The 16,677-nt window shown below is 37.2% G+C and overlaps 1 protein-coding gene across 5 annotated transcripts in view; it reads right to left on the bottom strand.

The window, feature by feature from the left end:
- LOC106063484 (uncharacterized) overlaps positions 1–16,677 on the bottom strand; it is a 43,929-nt gene that overhangs the window by 14,413 nt on the left and 12,839 nt on the right. For 2 of the 5 annotated variants that reach the window (XM_056012559.1, XM_056012560.1), the window contains exons 2-3: positions 15,525–15,765; positions 14,812–14,924 (exon numbers count right to left, since the gene is read on the bottom strand). In XM_056012559.1, coding sequence (XP_055868534.1) covers positions 14,812–14,924; positions 15,525–15,540 — 129 coding nt within the window. In that variant the 5' untranslated portion in view covers positions 15,541–15,765. Of the gene's footprint in view, positions 1–1,726; positions 1,855–8,812; positions 9,493–12,928; positions 13,143–14,811; positions 14,925–15,524; positions 15,766–16,677 lie in introns of those variants that run through there. The other 3 variants (XM_056012561.1, XM_056012563.1, XM_056012562.1) reach the window with 3 other exon arrangements.

The following is a 16,677-nucleotide window of genomic DNA, read 5'->3' as shown; positions in this document are numbered from 1 at the left end:
CTCCCTGCAGCGTGTTTCGTTTAGGACAAAGTCTCAATGTGTCCTAAGCTATTAATGGACCTCATTCACCAATCGTAAACAAACAACATTTAGCCACGTGATAATATTGATAAAACAATTTAAAAAACTGTCACGTGATTTGTATAGAAGAATAGAGAACCACGTGGCTAAATGTTATTTGTTTACGATTGATGAATGATGTCAATTGAACTTTGAAGAATCTTTTTGAAATTGTAGTGGGTTTTTTTTTTAAATGTTCGTTTCAAATCTCAAACAATTATAGAAGGATAAAAAAACCAATCATGACACAAAACTTAATGGCATGAGGTTTTTTTGAATAATTTGGGTTTTATTTGCGAGAATATTCTACGGACACATTGCCGCAGAGCCAAGCAGAAATAATTAAAATTCCTGTTTGAAGTAAAAGTGTAAATTATTGTTATGTAAAACTTCGCAGATATTTTAAGGAAAAAAAAAGCACATTTTATGAAACGTGGAAAAATGTGTCATGAAAACTTGACCACCCCCATCCCTATAAATACACAATAAGGAGGAGATAAATCCCTCCATTAGCCAAGTCATGCTATACATCTTGCATGCCGCTTTCTAGCGTACAATTTAGACATAACATTCCCTGCCTGGTCGAGTGGTATGCGCTTCGGGCTGTGGTCCCAAGTTCGAACCTTCCCTGCCGTCATCCCCCCTGCCTTCCAGTAGGAGTTATGACGTAATAATCTTCACTTCTGAAGAGACGTCTGCAACTTTTAACAAACACACATTGGTTCCAACAAAGACAAGGGCTTAGAACACCAAGAAGACACACTTTTTCCAACACTAATCTCTGCGTCAAGGAAGATCCAGACTATATATATACATTCAATTGAAACAGTCCATCTATCAACAGGCTATGTACATGATGGGTTAAAATTGAGCATAATTCATCAATATTTTCACGGGCAATTCAGAATAGTAAGAACAATTCTGGTTGCCTTAAACATAGATACAAATAAACCTATGCACAACCTTTGTCGAGCGACGCTTCAGTCCAAACCTTTGCACAACCTTTGTCGACTCTAAACGACGCCTCTCGTCAAAACCTATGCACAACCTTTGTCGACTCTAAACGACGCCTCTCGTCAAAACCTAGGCACAACCTTTGTCGACTCTAAACGACGCCTCTCGTCAAAACCTAGGCACAACCTTTGTCGACTCTAAACGACGCCTCTCGTCAAAACCTATGCACAATTCTTCACAAGTCTTGATTCTAAAAAACAGCTAAGTCTACGCGTGTGTTAACAACAACAACAACAAAAGAATACTGCTAGAAAAATATTTCTTCTTTCGAAATGCAGAATTTATTTATCTCGTTGGAAAGACTGAACAAGATTTAGAACTAGAAGGAAAATATCCAATTTATGTCACTTTAAGAATAAAAGCTAAAAAAAAAGAAAAGCTACATGTTCTTATTGAATCTAAAGTTGGCATTAATTTCATACACTATATATAGAAATCATTTATCACCAAAAATCATAATGTGTTTCCAAATGTCTAAATGTTTCCAAATGTCTAAATGTTTCCAAATATTCCATTAGAAAAAAAAAACACATAGATCTTGTCTTTATTGATTTAATTCTTTCCATTATCTAAGACCTAAGCTAAACCAACTCACTAGTTTTGTATATATATATATATATATGTTTCAACCGATTAATGAGTTTCACTATACCTCACTTGGTATATAACGGACTTCCCCACCGGCAGGCAAGTGAAAACAATCAACAAAATCTCGCCTCTTCATTTATTTATTTATTTACTTTCTACTTATTTGTATTTTTTTTTTTGGTCTTTTAAAAAAATTTAATATGCAAATCATGAAAAAAAAATAGAATGAGAAGGGGCGATAGGAGGAGGGACATGTTAATCCTTTGATCCACAGAAACCATAAAAAACACCACAGAAACAAATTTATGATAAACATAAGGACAGGTTTATGAAACAACGCATGACATGTGTAGAGTTGGCAGTGTCCCACGTGACAAGCTTTATGTTTAACGCTGACATAATTCGAGTCTGTTCTCCCACAACAATACACAACAACAGAGGATCTCAAAGCGTGACTGTCATGATCACACATGATTCTTCCAGTGAGCATATCCTTCTTATAGTCAAAATGATCTTTTATTTATTTTTTGTTCATTATTATAATAAGTGTGAAGGTCAAGGTTGTTTTAATTGTTGAAACAATAAACAATATGTAAACATTTCGAAAACCAACATTTATTTTTCCAGTCCAACTAAAAACGCCAAAGGAGTTAGAAATAATCAGAGATCGTTCCAGTAAGAGGTTCTGGTTCTTTCCTGTCTATTGGAGAAGCAAACTGTAACATATTGGTATTACTAGCGCGTCAGTGCAACACCGAACTCTGAATCCAAACCTCCGCTGCCTTTTTGCGGCTATACCCAAACGCGGGAAAGGCTTCGGGAGACAACCCTGAGGAAAAATCTGGAGCTGGTGACACTTAGACAGATTGTGGCACACCGTGATACAGCCTGGCAGAGCCTGCGGCGCTACTGACCCCAAACTGTATCGGATATTCCGTTCCATTGGTTACATCAGCTGCGCGGAGAGGGGGGAACTGCTGTGTGGGCGACATCGTTCCGACCATAAACAATGCCCAGGCTTTCATCTCATTTATTCAAAGCCCAAACCCCAAAAACTGGAGAGGACTCTCCAGCTTCGCCTTTGGCGTCGGCCAAACACAGGAAGTGGCAGTCACCGGTTATAAGCTCAAATGCTCAATTGACATATAGCAGGGCCCCAGGGGCCACTTTCGTTGGTGTGTGTGTGTGTGGGGGGGGAAACATATTACGGACTACTCGCCACTGGCTCAAGAAAAACTGGTCGCCCCCACCTCCGTTACATAGATGTAATAAAACGGGACCTCAAATCATTGAACAACAATACTGACCATTGGGAAGATACAGCTCTAGACCGCACCAGATGGAGATAGTGGCCAAGAAAGCTATGGACAGTGAAAGAAAATGGGCCTCAGCTCTGGAAGAAAAAAGTACAATGCGAAAAATGGCCAGTTCCTCTACCACCGAAGCAAAAGCCACCTTAACCTGCGATATTTGTGGACGGGAGTGTCCGAAATAGGGCTGAAGGAGGCCAACAATACAAGTATTCTACACAATTATAAGAAGGAGTGTTTTCATACAAGGGAAAACAATAATCAGGGTCAATCAAAATGCTTTAGGTAAACCTTACTTGTATGAAAATAATATTGAAATTATATTAGATCTATATTATGTTTTAATACTTAATAGTGTGCGTTCAATCGTTTCTTGATTTCTACTTGAATAATTATCGGTAATTAGTTTTATTTCGTAAAGAGGGATTCCATTATTTATTCACCCAAGCAAGATTTCCGGCATACTTTAAACTTCTGAAAATACCAAGACTTATTCAGCACTAAACTCCATTGTAAAAAATATCTGAAGTTGTTTAAATTGATACTAAAACATTCATAAATTTGATGCGAATTAACTGGGTTTTTTATAAAACAGCAAAACTAGTGTTTCAAGATTTGATATAACACTATAAGATATTCAAGATTTAATATTTGATTGTAATCTGATCATCTGCTGATGTTATAGATTTGATATGTGATTAAAAGTTGATATTCAAGTGTATATGTATTTATATTACGGTTGACTCCTGAGAGTCCAACTCTTCATAACCCGAAAAAAATAAGTAATCCCACACAGCACCGATGTAAATTAATTATTTACAGTAATAGGTATATTTTTAGACTGTTGGTAGGCTTACATTATAAACTAGCAAAGTGAAAACTTATGTTTTCTTTATTTTGAGTAATATTTTTTTTCTTTTAGTCTATTGTATATTTTCTATCATTGAAAGTCTAAGAAAAAATATTATTAATAAGATACATTTTCTTGACCTATAGGAAGTACAACTAAACTTTCATAATTTGACGTTTGCTGCAATTCGACACCCTTCTAGTCCCATAACCGTCGAACTATGAAGAGCCAACTGTGTAAGCTGATAGTTAAGATGTAACAAGAGCCAACGGTGTAAGCTGATAGTTAAGATGTAACAAGAGCCAACGGTGTAAGCTGATAGTTAAGATGTAACAAGAGCCAACCCTGTAAGATGATGGTTAAGATGTAACAAGAGCCAACGGTGTAAGCTGATAGTTAAGATGTAACAAGAGCCAACGGTGTAAGCTGATGTTTAAGAAGCAACAGGAGCCAACGGTGTAAGCTGATGTTTAAGATGCAACAGGAGCCAACGGTGTAAGCTGATGTTTAAGAAGCAACAGGAGCCAACGGTGTAAGCTGATGTTTAAGATGCAACAGGAGCCAACGGTGTAAGCTGATGTTTAAGAAGCAACAGGAGCCAACGGTGTAAGCTGATGTTTAAGAAGCAACAAGAGCCAACGGTGTAAGCTGATGTTTAAGAAGCAACAGGAGCCAACGGTGTAAGCTGATGTTTAAGATGCAACAGGAGCCAACGGTGTAAGCTGATGTTTAAGAAGCAACAGGAGCCAACGGTGTAAGCTGATGTTTAAGATGCAACAGGAGCCAACGGTGTAAGCTGATGTTTAAGATGCAACAGGAGCCAACCCTGTAAGATGATGTTTAAAAATTACTTTTAATTTTTTTTCCCATAGATGTAACATTTTCAAGAATGGAGAGTTTGTATCCGTGGTGAATGAAAAATTAGTTAGTGACTCTCCAGTCCTGTCAACATCTGGTCCTGTCAACCTCTGGTCTGACTGACTGCTGTCTCACTTGGCATGGCATCATGATGCTGTCACAACGCGTTAGTCCAGTCGTAGATCTTGTGTATATTTGTGTTTGTGTTGGTGTGACAAGCAGACTAGAGCTGCCTGGTCCCACCAACAATTTCATGGGGGGATAAGCCAGTATGCTTGACAAGTGTAACCACAAATTATCCCCCCATGACAAAAAAAGATCAGCTTCAAGCCCCCATCCCTCTTTCCAACTTTCTCCATTATGTAACATGTGCGGTAACTGTTGGGGGAAAAGGGGTGGGAGGGGGCCATCATTCGGGAGGGGGGGTGTGGAAAAGTGTACAACAAGGAAACAGCCTATTTACACATTGCTTGGGGAGGGGTGGGGCGTTTATGAAATGTTGATGACATAATAAAATATGATATTTGTTGCTGACAGCAAAATAAATGTTTCGTGCGTTTCTTGTAAGATTTGCTGATGGCCCAACACAATTAATGTGCACTATTCTAGTTTTTTAAAGGTCTTAGTTAATTCCTTTGAAGATACACATTTAACATTTTAGGGTCAATTGAAGCTGAAAAAATGCAAGAAAGGCATTTTTTTTTATAGGAGATGAGTTTTTGGAAGAAATTAATATGAAAAATCATGTTATAAGCCTGCACCCGTGCCGAAACTGATGGTGCGCACCAGCACACCGTTCAACACGGGAACATATTGATATCAGAAGAAAGACTGTTTTAGATCCGGCTGAAGTGATCTGCAGATTATGAGAGTCTGAGATGTCTGGGACTAAGAGCCGTCCTTCGTGCTACCAGTGAACTGTATTGAGGACCTGGAGCGACACTGGGAAGTATGTCGGTGGTCTGTACACGTGTTTAGGTAGAAAAGGAGTGGTGGAACTTAAGTGTGTCAAAGGTCTGTACAGGTGTTTAGGTAGAAAAGGACTGATGGGACTTAAGAAACTCCGAAATTGATAGCTTAAGACCATGTCTGTGTGTTTTATAGCTATAAATGAATACATCGTCTATTATTCACTCCCTTTCTTTGAGTGCCTGCCTTAGAATAACTACAATAACATAAAAAAAAGTTTTTGGAATAAATAGAATACAATGTGATGACGAGAAGCAAGTGTGACTCATGAGGAAGAGTGTATAGAGAAAGATCAAGTGAGGGCTTGTGTAGAATAAAATGACCGTCTGAGTGAGAGAATGAAAGAAGGATTGTGTGAGGGAGTGTGTGTGAAAAAAAAAGGATCGTGTGCGGGTGGGGGCGAGGCGGCGAGTGTAGTGAAGGATTTCGTGGGGGAGTGCGTAACAATCGTGTGGGGGAGTTAGTATAGAATGGGTCATATGAGTGGGGAGAGTGAACAGAAAGATTGTCTGAGAGCGAGTGTGGAATGGATCTTGTGAGAAAGTGTGTATACAATGGAGAGTGTGGGTGAGAGTTTATGGTACGATTGTGTGCGTGTGGTGGAGAATGTTTAGACGGATCATTTGGGTATAGTGTACAGAAGGCTCGTGGGGAGAGTAAGTATCGTGTTTGGAGAATGTGTATGCATTGTTCATGCTTGAGATCGTGTTTGGAGAATGTGTATGCATTGTTCATGCTAGAGATTGTGTTTGGAGAATGTGTATGCATTGTTCATGCTAGAGATTGTCTTTGGGAATTGAAAGGCTTTGTGGGAGAGAATGTACAGAGAAAATCCTGTTCAAAAAGCGTACCTAAGGATATCACGTGGCCTGAAACTTTCCCTTCTCTTTGTACGGAGTAGCGGTTAATAAATAGATCAAATGTTTTTGTAGAAATGAGGTGTATCTTTTGAAATATCGAAATTCAATGAGGCATGACTGAATTAATATTTAAAATTTCATATGTAGTAAAACATTAAGTAACCATTGACCACCTTCAAGTAACTAGGTCATGCTCATTACCAACGCTTTACCTAGAACGTCAGCGACGTTCAATGTTGAGCGTACCAGGAATTAAGAGAATCAATTCTCTACACTGTAATAGGCATAATACTGGTCGTGGCCGGTGGGTAAAAGTTATTGATCACTATTAAGTACATTAAAATAATTTACAACAGAATATTTTGATTTGTGATTTTCTTTGATTGATTTTTAATTGGAATAGTCCTCCATTCATTAAGCTCTTCACATACCTAAACAGAAATATTTGGGCAAAAGAAAGAATAAGAAGACGACAATATTAAATGATAGAGACAGTACAATAGTAAAAATATCTCTCATCGAAGGGAGGATTTGAAGGAGGGCAGTTGGGGCTACTGCCCAAGGGACTTCACAAGAGAGTGGCGGCAGTGGCCCCAACAATAATAATTATTTTATTTGTTGACAATAACTTTTTAAAGACTCAAAGAACAGTTTCTTTTCTTTTCGAAACATTTAGGGCGTTCTGTATTTCGTTGGCTCAGATCCTCTAGGACTGCAAGTTCCGGCCGTGTCTCAACAGGCCTCACAACTAGCAGCAGAACGTCGGCCAGATTTCCCTGCGCACAATTCCTTAGGCCGATTTGTTATAAAGCCTAAAAAAATAATCACAAAACTGAAGAATGTATGTGTGGCGGCTGTTGCAGTAAAAAAAAAATGACGTCTCGCATTTTGTGTTGCTGCTAACTTCACAGCACAGGCAGGTTTGCTCAACGTGAGAAGAAGAACTGTCAACAGGAGTGGACACTGAAGAAAGAAGAATAACTGAGAACACCCTGTCACGATTGACACAAAACATATATTTTCACCACCAGGTGGCGCTGTGTGTTCTGTCTTGTCAAGCCTTAAAAATTTGAAACAAAGGGGAGAGACTGCTACAAAATGAATAAGAAAAATAATAATTAAAAAAAAACTATAAAAAAAAAAAAAAGGTACCTAAGGGGGAGAGCTGCACATTGGCATCCATGTGTCTAAATACTGTAAGATGTATTTGCCTTTTTCGATATCAAACAAAATTACCACTAATTAAATAATCAAGCGGTTAGTTTAGTTATTGTCTCATTTTTTTGTTAGGGACATTGAACATTTGTGTAAAAAATTCAACTTAATACAAGAATGCAAAGTGGACAGTAGAGGAAAGGTTCTAGAGATTTAGAAATACTGTGTAATTTAGATCCACATCTCATTTTAGCTGTTCTTTTCAAATAATAACAAGAAAAAGCATGGAAAAAATATTTAAGAAATAAACAAAGCTTATAGGAAATGTAATTGTATCAATTAGTTTTGATCAGTCAGGTAATTGAATGTAGTGAGGTACTTATGAATAGAGAATATTATATTGGTATATATTGTTTGTTTCAATTTAAAGCGGTGACCTATAAAGGAGACTAATACAGCTTATACCACCACTTCAGTCAAGTACAGTTTCTTTCCCTTGTTCGAGATATCGAACAAAATAATTTATTACCAATACCTAATTAACTAATTGGTTAATTTTTTTTATTGATTATTGTGTTGTCAGGTAAAAGAAATAATTGTGCGAAATTTCAGGTTGATCTGATATTAGGTGTGAAAGAAATAACGTGAACAAACGTTTTACCAGACAGACAGACAGACAGAGTGAGTTGATATGAGCTTTTCTAAAAATATTCATGAGTATTTAGACCTGATAAATCAGGAAGACACAACATTTCAATCGATCTAGAAATCAAACAATGTCTCACACACAAAGTCTTGGATGACGTCAAGACAAGGGAGGTAATTAGAGAACAAAGTAGACAGCATTGCTTTAAACTAGTTTAAACCTAGTCTTTGGGCGCCGAATACAGAGGCGTCTTTGGGTTACATGAACAGAGCTTGTTCCACATTCCTTAGTATTAAGTCAATTTAAAATACTTTGGACAACTAGATAAAAATCCTGAAAAATCGTGCTTTCGTGTTTTCTTTTTATAAAATCAAATCCTTATTATGAATTTTTTTTTTCAAAAATTGCAAAGAAAATAAATGAGATTTAGACATACAGACAGAAAGTATCTAAATGTTAGCAAAAAAAAAAAAAGTCACAAATGGAAAATCATTGTCTTTACCTCTGTATCCTCATCGGAGTCTTCCGATCTCCACACCGAGGTTCTGTTGGGGATAATCCACATATGCAGAAAATATAAAATTGTTACAGCAGATGTCCATGTATCCATGCAGGAGGGTCAAGCAGGTACATGTGGAGATGGTTACGCGAAGTGCCGTGATTCTTGTACGAACCTTTCACTTACTTCAGGTCAACATCAAGGCTTGTGGAAGGGGGGGGGGAGAGAAAAATATTGTCTTTCCCCCTGAAGTTTGTAAGGAATATTTGAGGATGTAAAAATGTTAACACCACAGAGCTTTCATGTCCTGACACGACCCTTCAAGGGCCCCAAAGAAACATCACATAAACATCATTTACCAAATACGAACGGTCACGTGATGTCCATGGATTAAACACCAAAACAAAATACGGTCACGTGATATCCTTGTTTGATTAGAACTAGGTCGTCAGTTGTATAGAGAAGATGTAAAAGCACGTGACTTGAGAGGTGTCCGCTGACGATTGGTGACTGAGCTCCAACTCAAATCATCGGAATTATGTCACTTAGTTCATAGAATAGAGCAATAATTTGTTTTTAAAAAAGTCCAGCCCCACAGATTTGTCGCCAGGACGAAAATTGTAGCTTTGGCAACACGTAGCAAATGCTAGTTCCAAAGGCTACCTTGAACGTTTCATTTCTACCTGCCATTTGGTATTAATTATGAAAAGATTAATTAAGACGAATTAAAACTGTTTTGATTGCCTGATATAGAAGTTGATGCATATGGATCTATCTTTTGATTATATAAGAGCTGAATCAACCGAGACTAACTTTTAATTTTAGATGCGTATCTGATTTCTTTTGATCAGAGATAACTTGATTTCTCCCTCCCAGCTAAAAAAAAATAAAAAATAATTCTACATCTATCAGTGACATCTTTGCAATACTGGCGAAAGGATAAAGCTCAATTAGCTCGTAAGTCTATTATGGCTATATAAATACATTAAAAATACTTTAAAAAAAAAAAAAAAAAGCTTTAATAAGGGGAAGAGCTCCACATTTACAGCCATATATCTAAATACTGTAAAATTTACTTCTCTTTTTCGATATCAAACAAAATGAATTAGTTACCACTAAGTAATTTGATACTTTCTCATCAATGCATAAATAGTTGTCCAAAGTTTAAACTTGATCCAAGAGTAGGAAGTGGGAGAGATAACGTTGTAAAAATTTGTACCAGACAGACAGACAGACCGACAGACCGACGGAGTGAGTTGATATAAGCTTTGTAAAATGTTTTGCTCCCAGACCACCAGAAAGAGAGCAGTACAGCACAGGCGACACATAACTTGCCAAAACAACAGGGAGATAACTTTTATAATCATAAGTTTTTCTGTAATTTATACGAGACGATAGGTTTCCATTAAAACAATTAACTAGCAATGAAACAAGTTCATGACCTTTGAATGAAATATGTTTTATACTACGATGTGAACAATTTTCTTACAAATTCTGAAAGCGAATGTTTAGGTTGCTTTTGACTTAGTCTAGGGCATTGTAGGATGGAGAATCAGAGAGAGAGAGAGAGAGAGAGAGAGAGAAAGAGAGAGTAATTAAAGAAAAAAGTGGAGAGAGAGAGAGAGGGAGAAAGAGAGAGTAATTAAAGAAAAAAGTGGAGAGAGAGAGAGAGGGAGAAAGAGAGAGTAATTAAAGAAAAAAGTGGAGAGAGAGAGAGAGAGAGAGAGAGAGAGAAAGAGAGAGTAATTAAAGAAAAAAGTGTACGAAAGAAAGACAGAGAGGAAACTGTGAGAGAGAGAGAGAGAGAGAGAGAGAGAGAGAAATAAATGACGAAAGAGTGACAGTGAGAAAGAGAAAGGATGCTCGGAGTTTCCACCCAAATTCGGACGCACAAAAGTCGCACAAGAACACGTGACTACTCTTAAAATGGATGTGGCCTACATAGAGTACCATGTGTGCCGCATCCACGAGAAACACGAGGATGTTCGAAAGTCTGTCCCTCCTTTTATGAGTGAGATCCGACCCTAACCCTATCCTATAGAAAAAAAACTACAGATATTTTATAGTATTACAAGCATCACATATGCCCAACCTGCGATCACAGCTGTGTATCAAGGATTGGCCTCTTTAGTCACACAAGAAGTTGCCAAGGGAAAAGATCGTCTCTCGAGACGTAAAGTGCCACAGAACAAGCATCACACACCGGCTACTCCCATTGATTTGTTCCCAGGCTATCAATTGTTTATTATGGCCGGTACATCCCCCCCCCCCTCCTTGGACGGACCACATTGAAATGGTCCTCCTCATATACTTTTTTTTTATCCCATGAAACACGACCCGCTCTCTCTCTCCCTCTCTCTCTCTCTCCCGCTCTCTCTCTCCCTCTCCCTCTCTCTCTCTCTCTCTCTCTCCCTCTCTCTCTCTCTCTCTCTCTCTCTCTCTCTCCCTCTCCCTCTCTCTCTCTCTCTGGAACATCTTTTTTTTTTCACACTGCTTATCCTAATTTCTCTGACAGTCTTTTGACTTATTTTGAACGGCCTGTTTTATAACTCCCCCCTCCCCAACACAAATACAATTATCTTATCTTATCTTATATAATACAGACGTTACTTCAAAAAAGAAGATGATTACGTCCTACGCGTCATGCATTCAGTCATGCATATTAACCAATGACTTAAATTCTGCCAAGTCATTGGTTTTCCTGGCTAGCTCAGGCAACCCATTCCATGCTCTAATAGCACTAGGGAAGAAGAAGCATTTGTACACAATGTTGTACGATCTTGCAACGAGCTATTGGTCTCCACTGCAGACAGGTTGCGACGTCGCAGGTCAGTGTTGAGGCCTACGATAACGAAGGTCTCGGTTGAATTCCCCGTCCCCCCCCCCCACTACAAATATCAGTTCTGTTTGATTATTTGTAATAATTTGTTTGGCCCCTTTAAATGTAGAGAAAAGACCGTGCCACAGAGTAAAGTCGTCGTATCTGTATGTATAGCTTCTCTCTAGTTGTCTACACACGCGCGAAATCATTTTCATATTAAATATGCTTTGTAAAGGAAAAAGAAAGAAAATAATGCTTTGAAAATACGGGAAGTTTTTTAATTTTTTTACCATTTCTATTTTTGCTTTATTAATAGACAGCGGGAAATACCGAAAATAAATATATTTAAGTTTGATAGAAAGCTTCTTGCAGGTGTTTCGCGAATTTCGGCGTTCCAGGCTGGGAGTCTGTCAATTACGTGTCTCAGTGAGTACCTAAGTGGTACAAGATTTCATTCGAATCCGTTTAAAAGTTTGTCTGACACACTCGCCAAGAGTGGGAGAACAAACTCACAAGTAAACTCTGCACTCTATCCAGAAGAAATGAAGAAATTAATTGTAGATAAAATAAATGAGAAATGGACGAGCTCCCATCCAAATCACAAGAAAGATGACGCTTACTATAAGCTATCCCGACTAGACCAACGTCTAATCTTTCGACTCAGGACCGGACACAACAGAATGCGACAACACATGTTCCGGAAGCTCAAAATTGGAACCAGTGAAATCTGCCCATGTGGAGTATCATCAGAAAATGCCGACCACGTCCTCCAAAACTGCTCTCTCTACCAAGAGGCCCGTATAAGACATTGGCCCCAAATCACCACAATAGAAAGTAAACTATATGGAGAGCTCCCTGATTTGGAAACCACTGCGCAGTTCATCTCATGTATTGGTCTAGTCATCTGAACACTCCAACATAACAATGAGAACGATGAAGAAGAAGAAGAAGAAGTTTAAAAGTTTCAGAAATATCTTGATACACGAATCAGTCAGTGATATTTGGTAGCTATATATAAGATTAGGTAGGTAAGTGAAAATTCAAAATAAATAGTGTCGATCTCTAGCCATGTTGTTTATTCATAGAAAAAAAAACCCACTTAAAAACTCAGAATACATTTACAAAATAATACAAGCATAAAAAGAAAAGATTTTAAAAGATGGACTGTGTATAAACTAGTTAATAAATATAAATATTGAAATTTCGTTAAAATGAATAATACAACAAAAAACAGCTTTACAAATGTTTTAAGCACAAATAAACTTTTTTTTTAAAATATTATAACTATATTTCAATACTATTTCGAAGTCTCATGACAATGATGCAATGCGTGCATTTGTTTAGTCAAACTTTCACAAACACGTCCTATTGACTTGATGCTCTATTTGCATACACAAATATAAACTCAGAATAATATTTGCATGATATCATAATAGTTTCCGAAAATTCCAAATACTTTTAGGAATAAAGCACTGAGTCCTCCGCGTTTCCAAATTGAAATGAAATAGTGGGCGTATGCCTCGCAGCGTCGACTGCTAGAAATAGACAGCTAGAGTGATTGTTCTTTTATTCAAATTCTATGCAACCATGCCGTCACTTGTAATTTAACTCCCCCCCCCCTTTTTTAATTACTGTCATTTAACTAGGAAACATAAAAAGAAAGAGAATTTGTGAAAACAAAACAAAAAAATGGTAAAGTGCAAAAGTTAGGTACAAGCTGTGATTAAAAAAATAGAAACAAACAAAAATGCGAACAAACAAACAAGCCATTAAAAAAAATATATCTCAAGGAGAAGACATCGAACGAGACAGTGATGAGTGTTGTGTGAAAGTTTAGCCTGTGACTTCGTATGTGGGAAAAGAAAATCCATCACCCAGGTTTTTTTCTCTAAAACTGAAAAGGCGTCACCAAGTTTTCAACAAGAGCAACTTTGAATGCGACAAAGTTCTAGGCGCCATTTACAATGGTTAGATGACAAGAACTCAGAGCGCACATACTCCAGCCTTAGCAGATGGGATTCACTGAACCGTGACCACAAGCAGGTATGAAGTGTAATCAGAATCTGATATTTTTCCTAATTTGATCGAAGTATCACATTAAACAATCATTCATTTATTAACCATCTTTAGATATTTTTTTTATACATTAGTTTTGTATTGGGATAGTCGCATTCCAGGCGGAAAGCCTATAAATAGCCAGCTCCCTGGCTGCCTGCCTGTTCGTGTGGTATGTGCGCTGGACTGTCGTTCGGACTTCCGATGGTCCTGGGTTCATACCCTGCCCGCTGCCATCCCCCGTCGTCCTGCGGGAGACTTATTTTCCACTCAGAAGGAACATCCAAAAAATATAAAGCAAATATTGTAATTATTCCATTGCAAAAAGTAAAGTAAGTGTTATCTTTTCAGCCCTCAGTTTGTAACTTTTGTAACTTTTATTTAGTTGGCAAGTTCAAAGTTCAATTTAGCGTTCTTGACAGTGTTTAGTGTATCGCGAAATATCTCCAATAGCGCAACTTTCAAACACTAACTTTTGTATTCTGATATTGACTGACTGAATGGCGTAAGCCGCCTAGCTACACAATTGAGGAAGTTGAGATTAAGTCACGATTGAGCCTAGGATTGTTTTTAATTATTGATTTCGACTTATTGTGGTTAGATCGAAAATTATGTGTTTTTACAATACCTTTAGTTAGCTCGTAACTTCGTGGAAATTTCAGGGTGGGTAGGTGGAATCTGGGTGGACAGTGTAAACCTATCGAACTACACTGTACTATGAAATTTCGATAAGCCGTCACAATGAATGGAAGACTAGAAATATGAAAGTCTAGGAGGAATGTAAAAAAAAAAAAAAGGTAGGCCTAATAAAAACAAAATGGATCTAGACACTGGCTTGACAAATCTTTTCACAACTTAAAAAGCGAGTTTCAGTTCTCAAGAGTTTGAAGATTTGCATTTTATTGTTTTTGTTTTATTTTGAAACTGAACAGATAAACACATTACAAAGTCCTTCATTTCAGACAGACATTTGGTTAATCTGAAAACACAAACACCTTCTTGTACTAAAGTCTACAGAAAGCTGCCTTGGGCATGTAACATTCAAGAGATTTCCTAATTCAAGAGATTTCCTAATTCAAGAGATTTCCTAATTCAAGAGATTTCCTAATTTTGTAAAATTACTCACCAATAACATTTGATCTCCATCCTCATTCCCGGCAGACAGTTCAGAAATGAACATTGTGTTGGTCAGTACGAAAGTTGTGGTCAGCCATAGGACCATTGTGACCACTTGTGTAGCTTTTAAATGTGAAAGAAAACATGAGGACATTTGAATATCAAAAATAATGTACTTTAAATAAACTTGTGGAACTATATATAAGATCTAACAAATATACACATTTCTGCAACCAAGTTAGAGATTTTCAAAATGTGTGTACTTATAGTGAAGCTATAGCACATAGACAGCCATAGTAAAGATTAAATAAACGTATGCAATTTATATGAAACATTTAACAAACAAATTACTGTTGCAGATAGCCCTAGTATATATTGACATGATTTCATGTGGACATTTTTTTTACTACTTATTCATGACTTAAAGATAAAAATTAAATTGTAAGCTTCAAGAACTGCTGGAATGACTTACCAAAGTATAATGCAAAATAAAACCGGAAAATTATGTTATACATATATGTTTTTAAGTTTCTTTTTTTTTTTTCATAGCATTCTTAAAATCCACCAAGACTCCACTGTTAAGACCCACAGCGCTCTTCCATGTCTCCATCTGGCTAAAAAAAAAGGGGGGTGGGGCGCGAACGACATTTTTTTTCATTTAGGGTTTGAGAAACACTGAACCATGGAACCAGACTCTAGGACTAAAACAACATTACAAATTACCTGCTTGATAAAACATTTGCCTGAGATAGAGAGTCGACCATTACAATCTCCTCAAGAGTTGAGTTTGAATTCTCCCCACTCTTTGTAACTGTTGAATGTTTCATTAACAAGAGCCTGGGGATTCTTGTACGCTGCACATGTTTTGGACAGAAGTTAAGCTTTAGGTTCAGAAGACTTGGAAAGTGGGCTCTCTGGATGGCCCCTACGTAAGAACGGATTTACTTCATTAAGAATGTTTTGCCTGAAATGGAATTGAGACAGAATGTCACAGCTACACATTTGGTCTATATAGCAGAACTATATATATATTATTACTAGACTGGACATGGAGATATTTTAACACTACAAAAAATGTGAAAATTTTTTAAAAAGCTGAAACAAGGCTTTGTTTTGTAAAGTAGTTATAAGAAGTAATTTTTTTTCAACCCTAACCTATTTAACATATATTTTAATGTTTAGATCTATATCTAGTAATTTGGATACATAATCTAAAAAGATGGTAATCAATCAATATTTAAATGGTCATAAGATGACTATAAATATCTAGGATTTTCGAAACATTATCTTAATGGAAACTAACAGGAAATGGACTTATTTCATGAATTTGCGTGAATATAGAGTTCTGTGATTAACACATAACAATCCTTATATATAGGTCTGTGAGTTGTTGCCTTTAGGCGCTCAGTGGAGGCGAGGTGGCTAAGCGGTAAAGTGCTTGGCTTCCGAACTGGAGTTCCCGGGTTCGAATCCTGGAGAAGACTAGAATTTTTTATTTCGGGATCTTTGGGAACCTCTGAGACCACCCAGCTTTAACCTGACATTAGTTGGGGACAGTAGCGTAGCTAGGGTATTTGATGCCCTGTGCGGCAGTTCCTTATGGTACACTCAAAAAAAAAAAGTTTTAAAACAGCAAAAGGTTTCTAATTTCGAAATAAAGTGTAGTCATTATTTAAGTATTGCTATTTCGTAAAGAATCGATTTTACAAAAATAAAAAGATAATCTCACGTGCTTTCTCGTCTGCAGACTATCGATAATTTTATCGAAATCAGTTTGTTCCACTAGGTCTTGTTCAATAGACGAAATTGCTAAATTAGTGAGTCGCAAATTCGTCATCGTTGATTGTAAGTATTTCTACATCAAAGTAAGTTTTGA

The sequence above is a fragment of the Biomphalaria glabrata genome, chromosome 15 (genome assembly GCF_947242115.1).
Source record: "Biomphalaria glabrata chromosome 15, xgBioGlab47.1, whole genome shotgun sequence".
Taxonomy (NCBI): Eukaryota; Metazoa; Mollusca; class Gastropoda; family Planorbidae; genus Biomphalaria; species Biomphalaria glabrata.
Note: the sequence above shows the minus strand (reverse complement) of the source record. Positions and strands in the feature narration are given on the sequence as shown.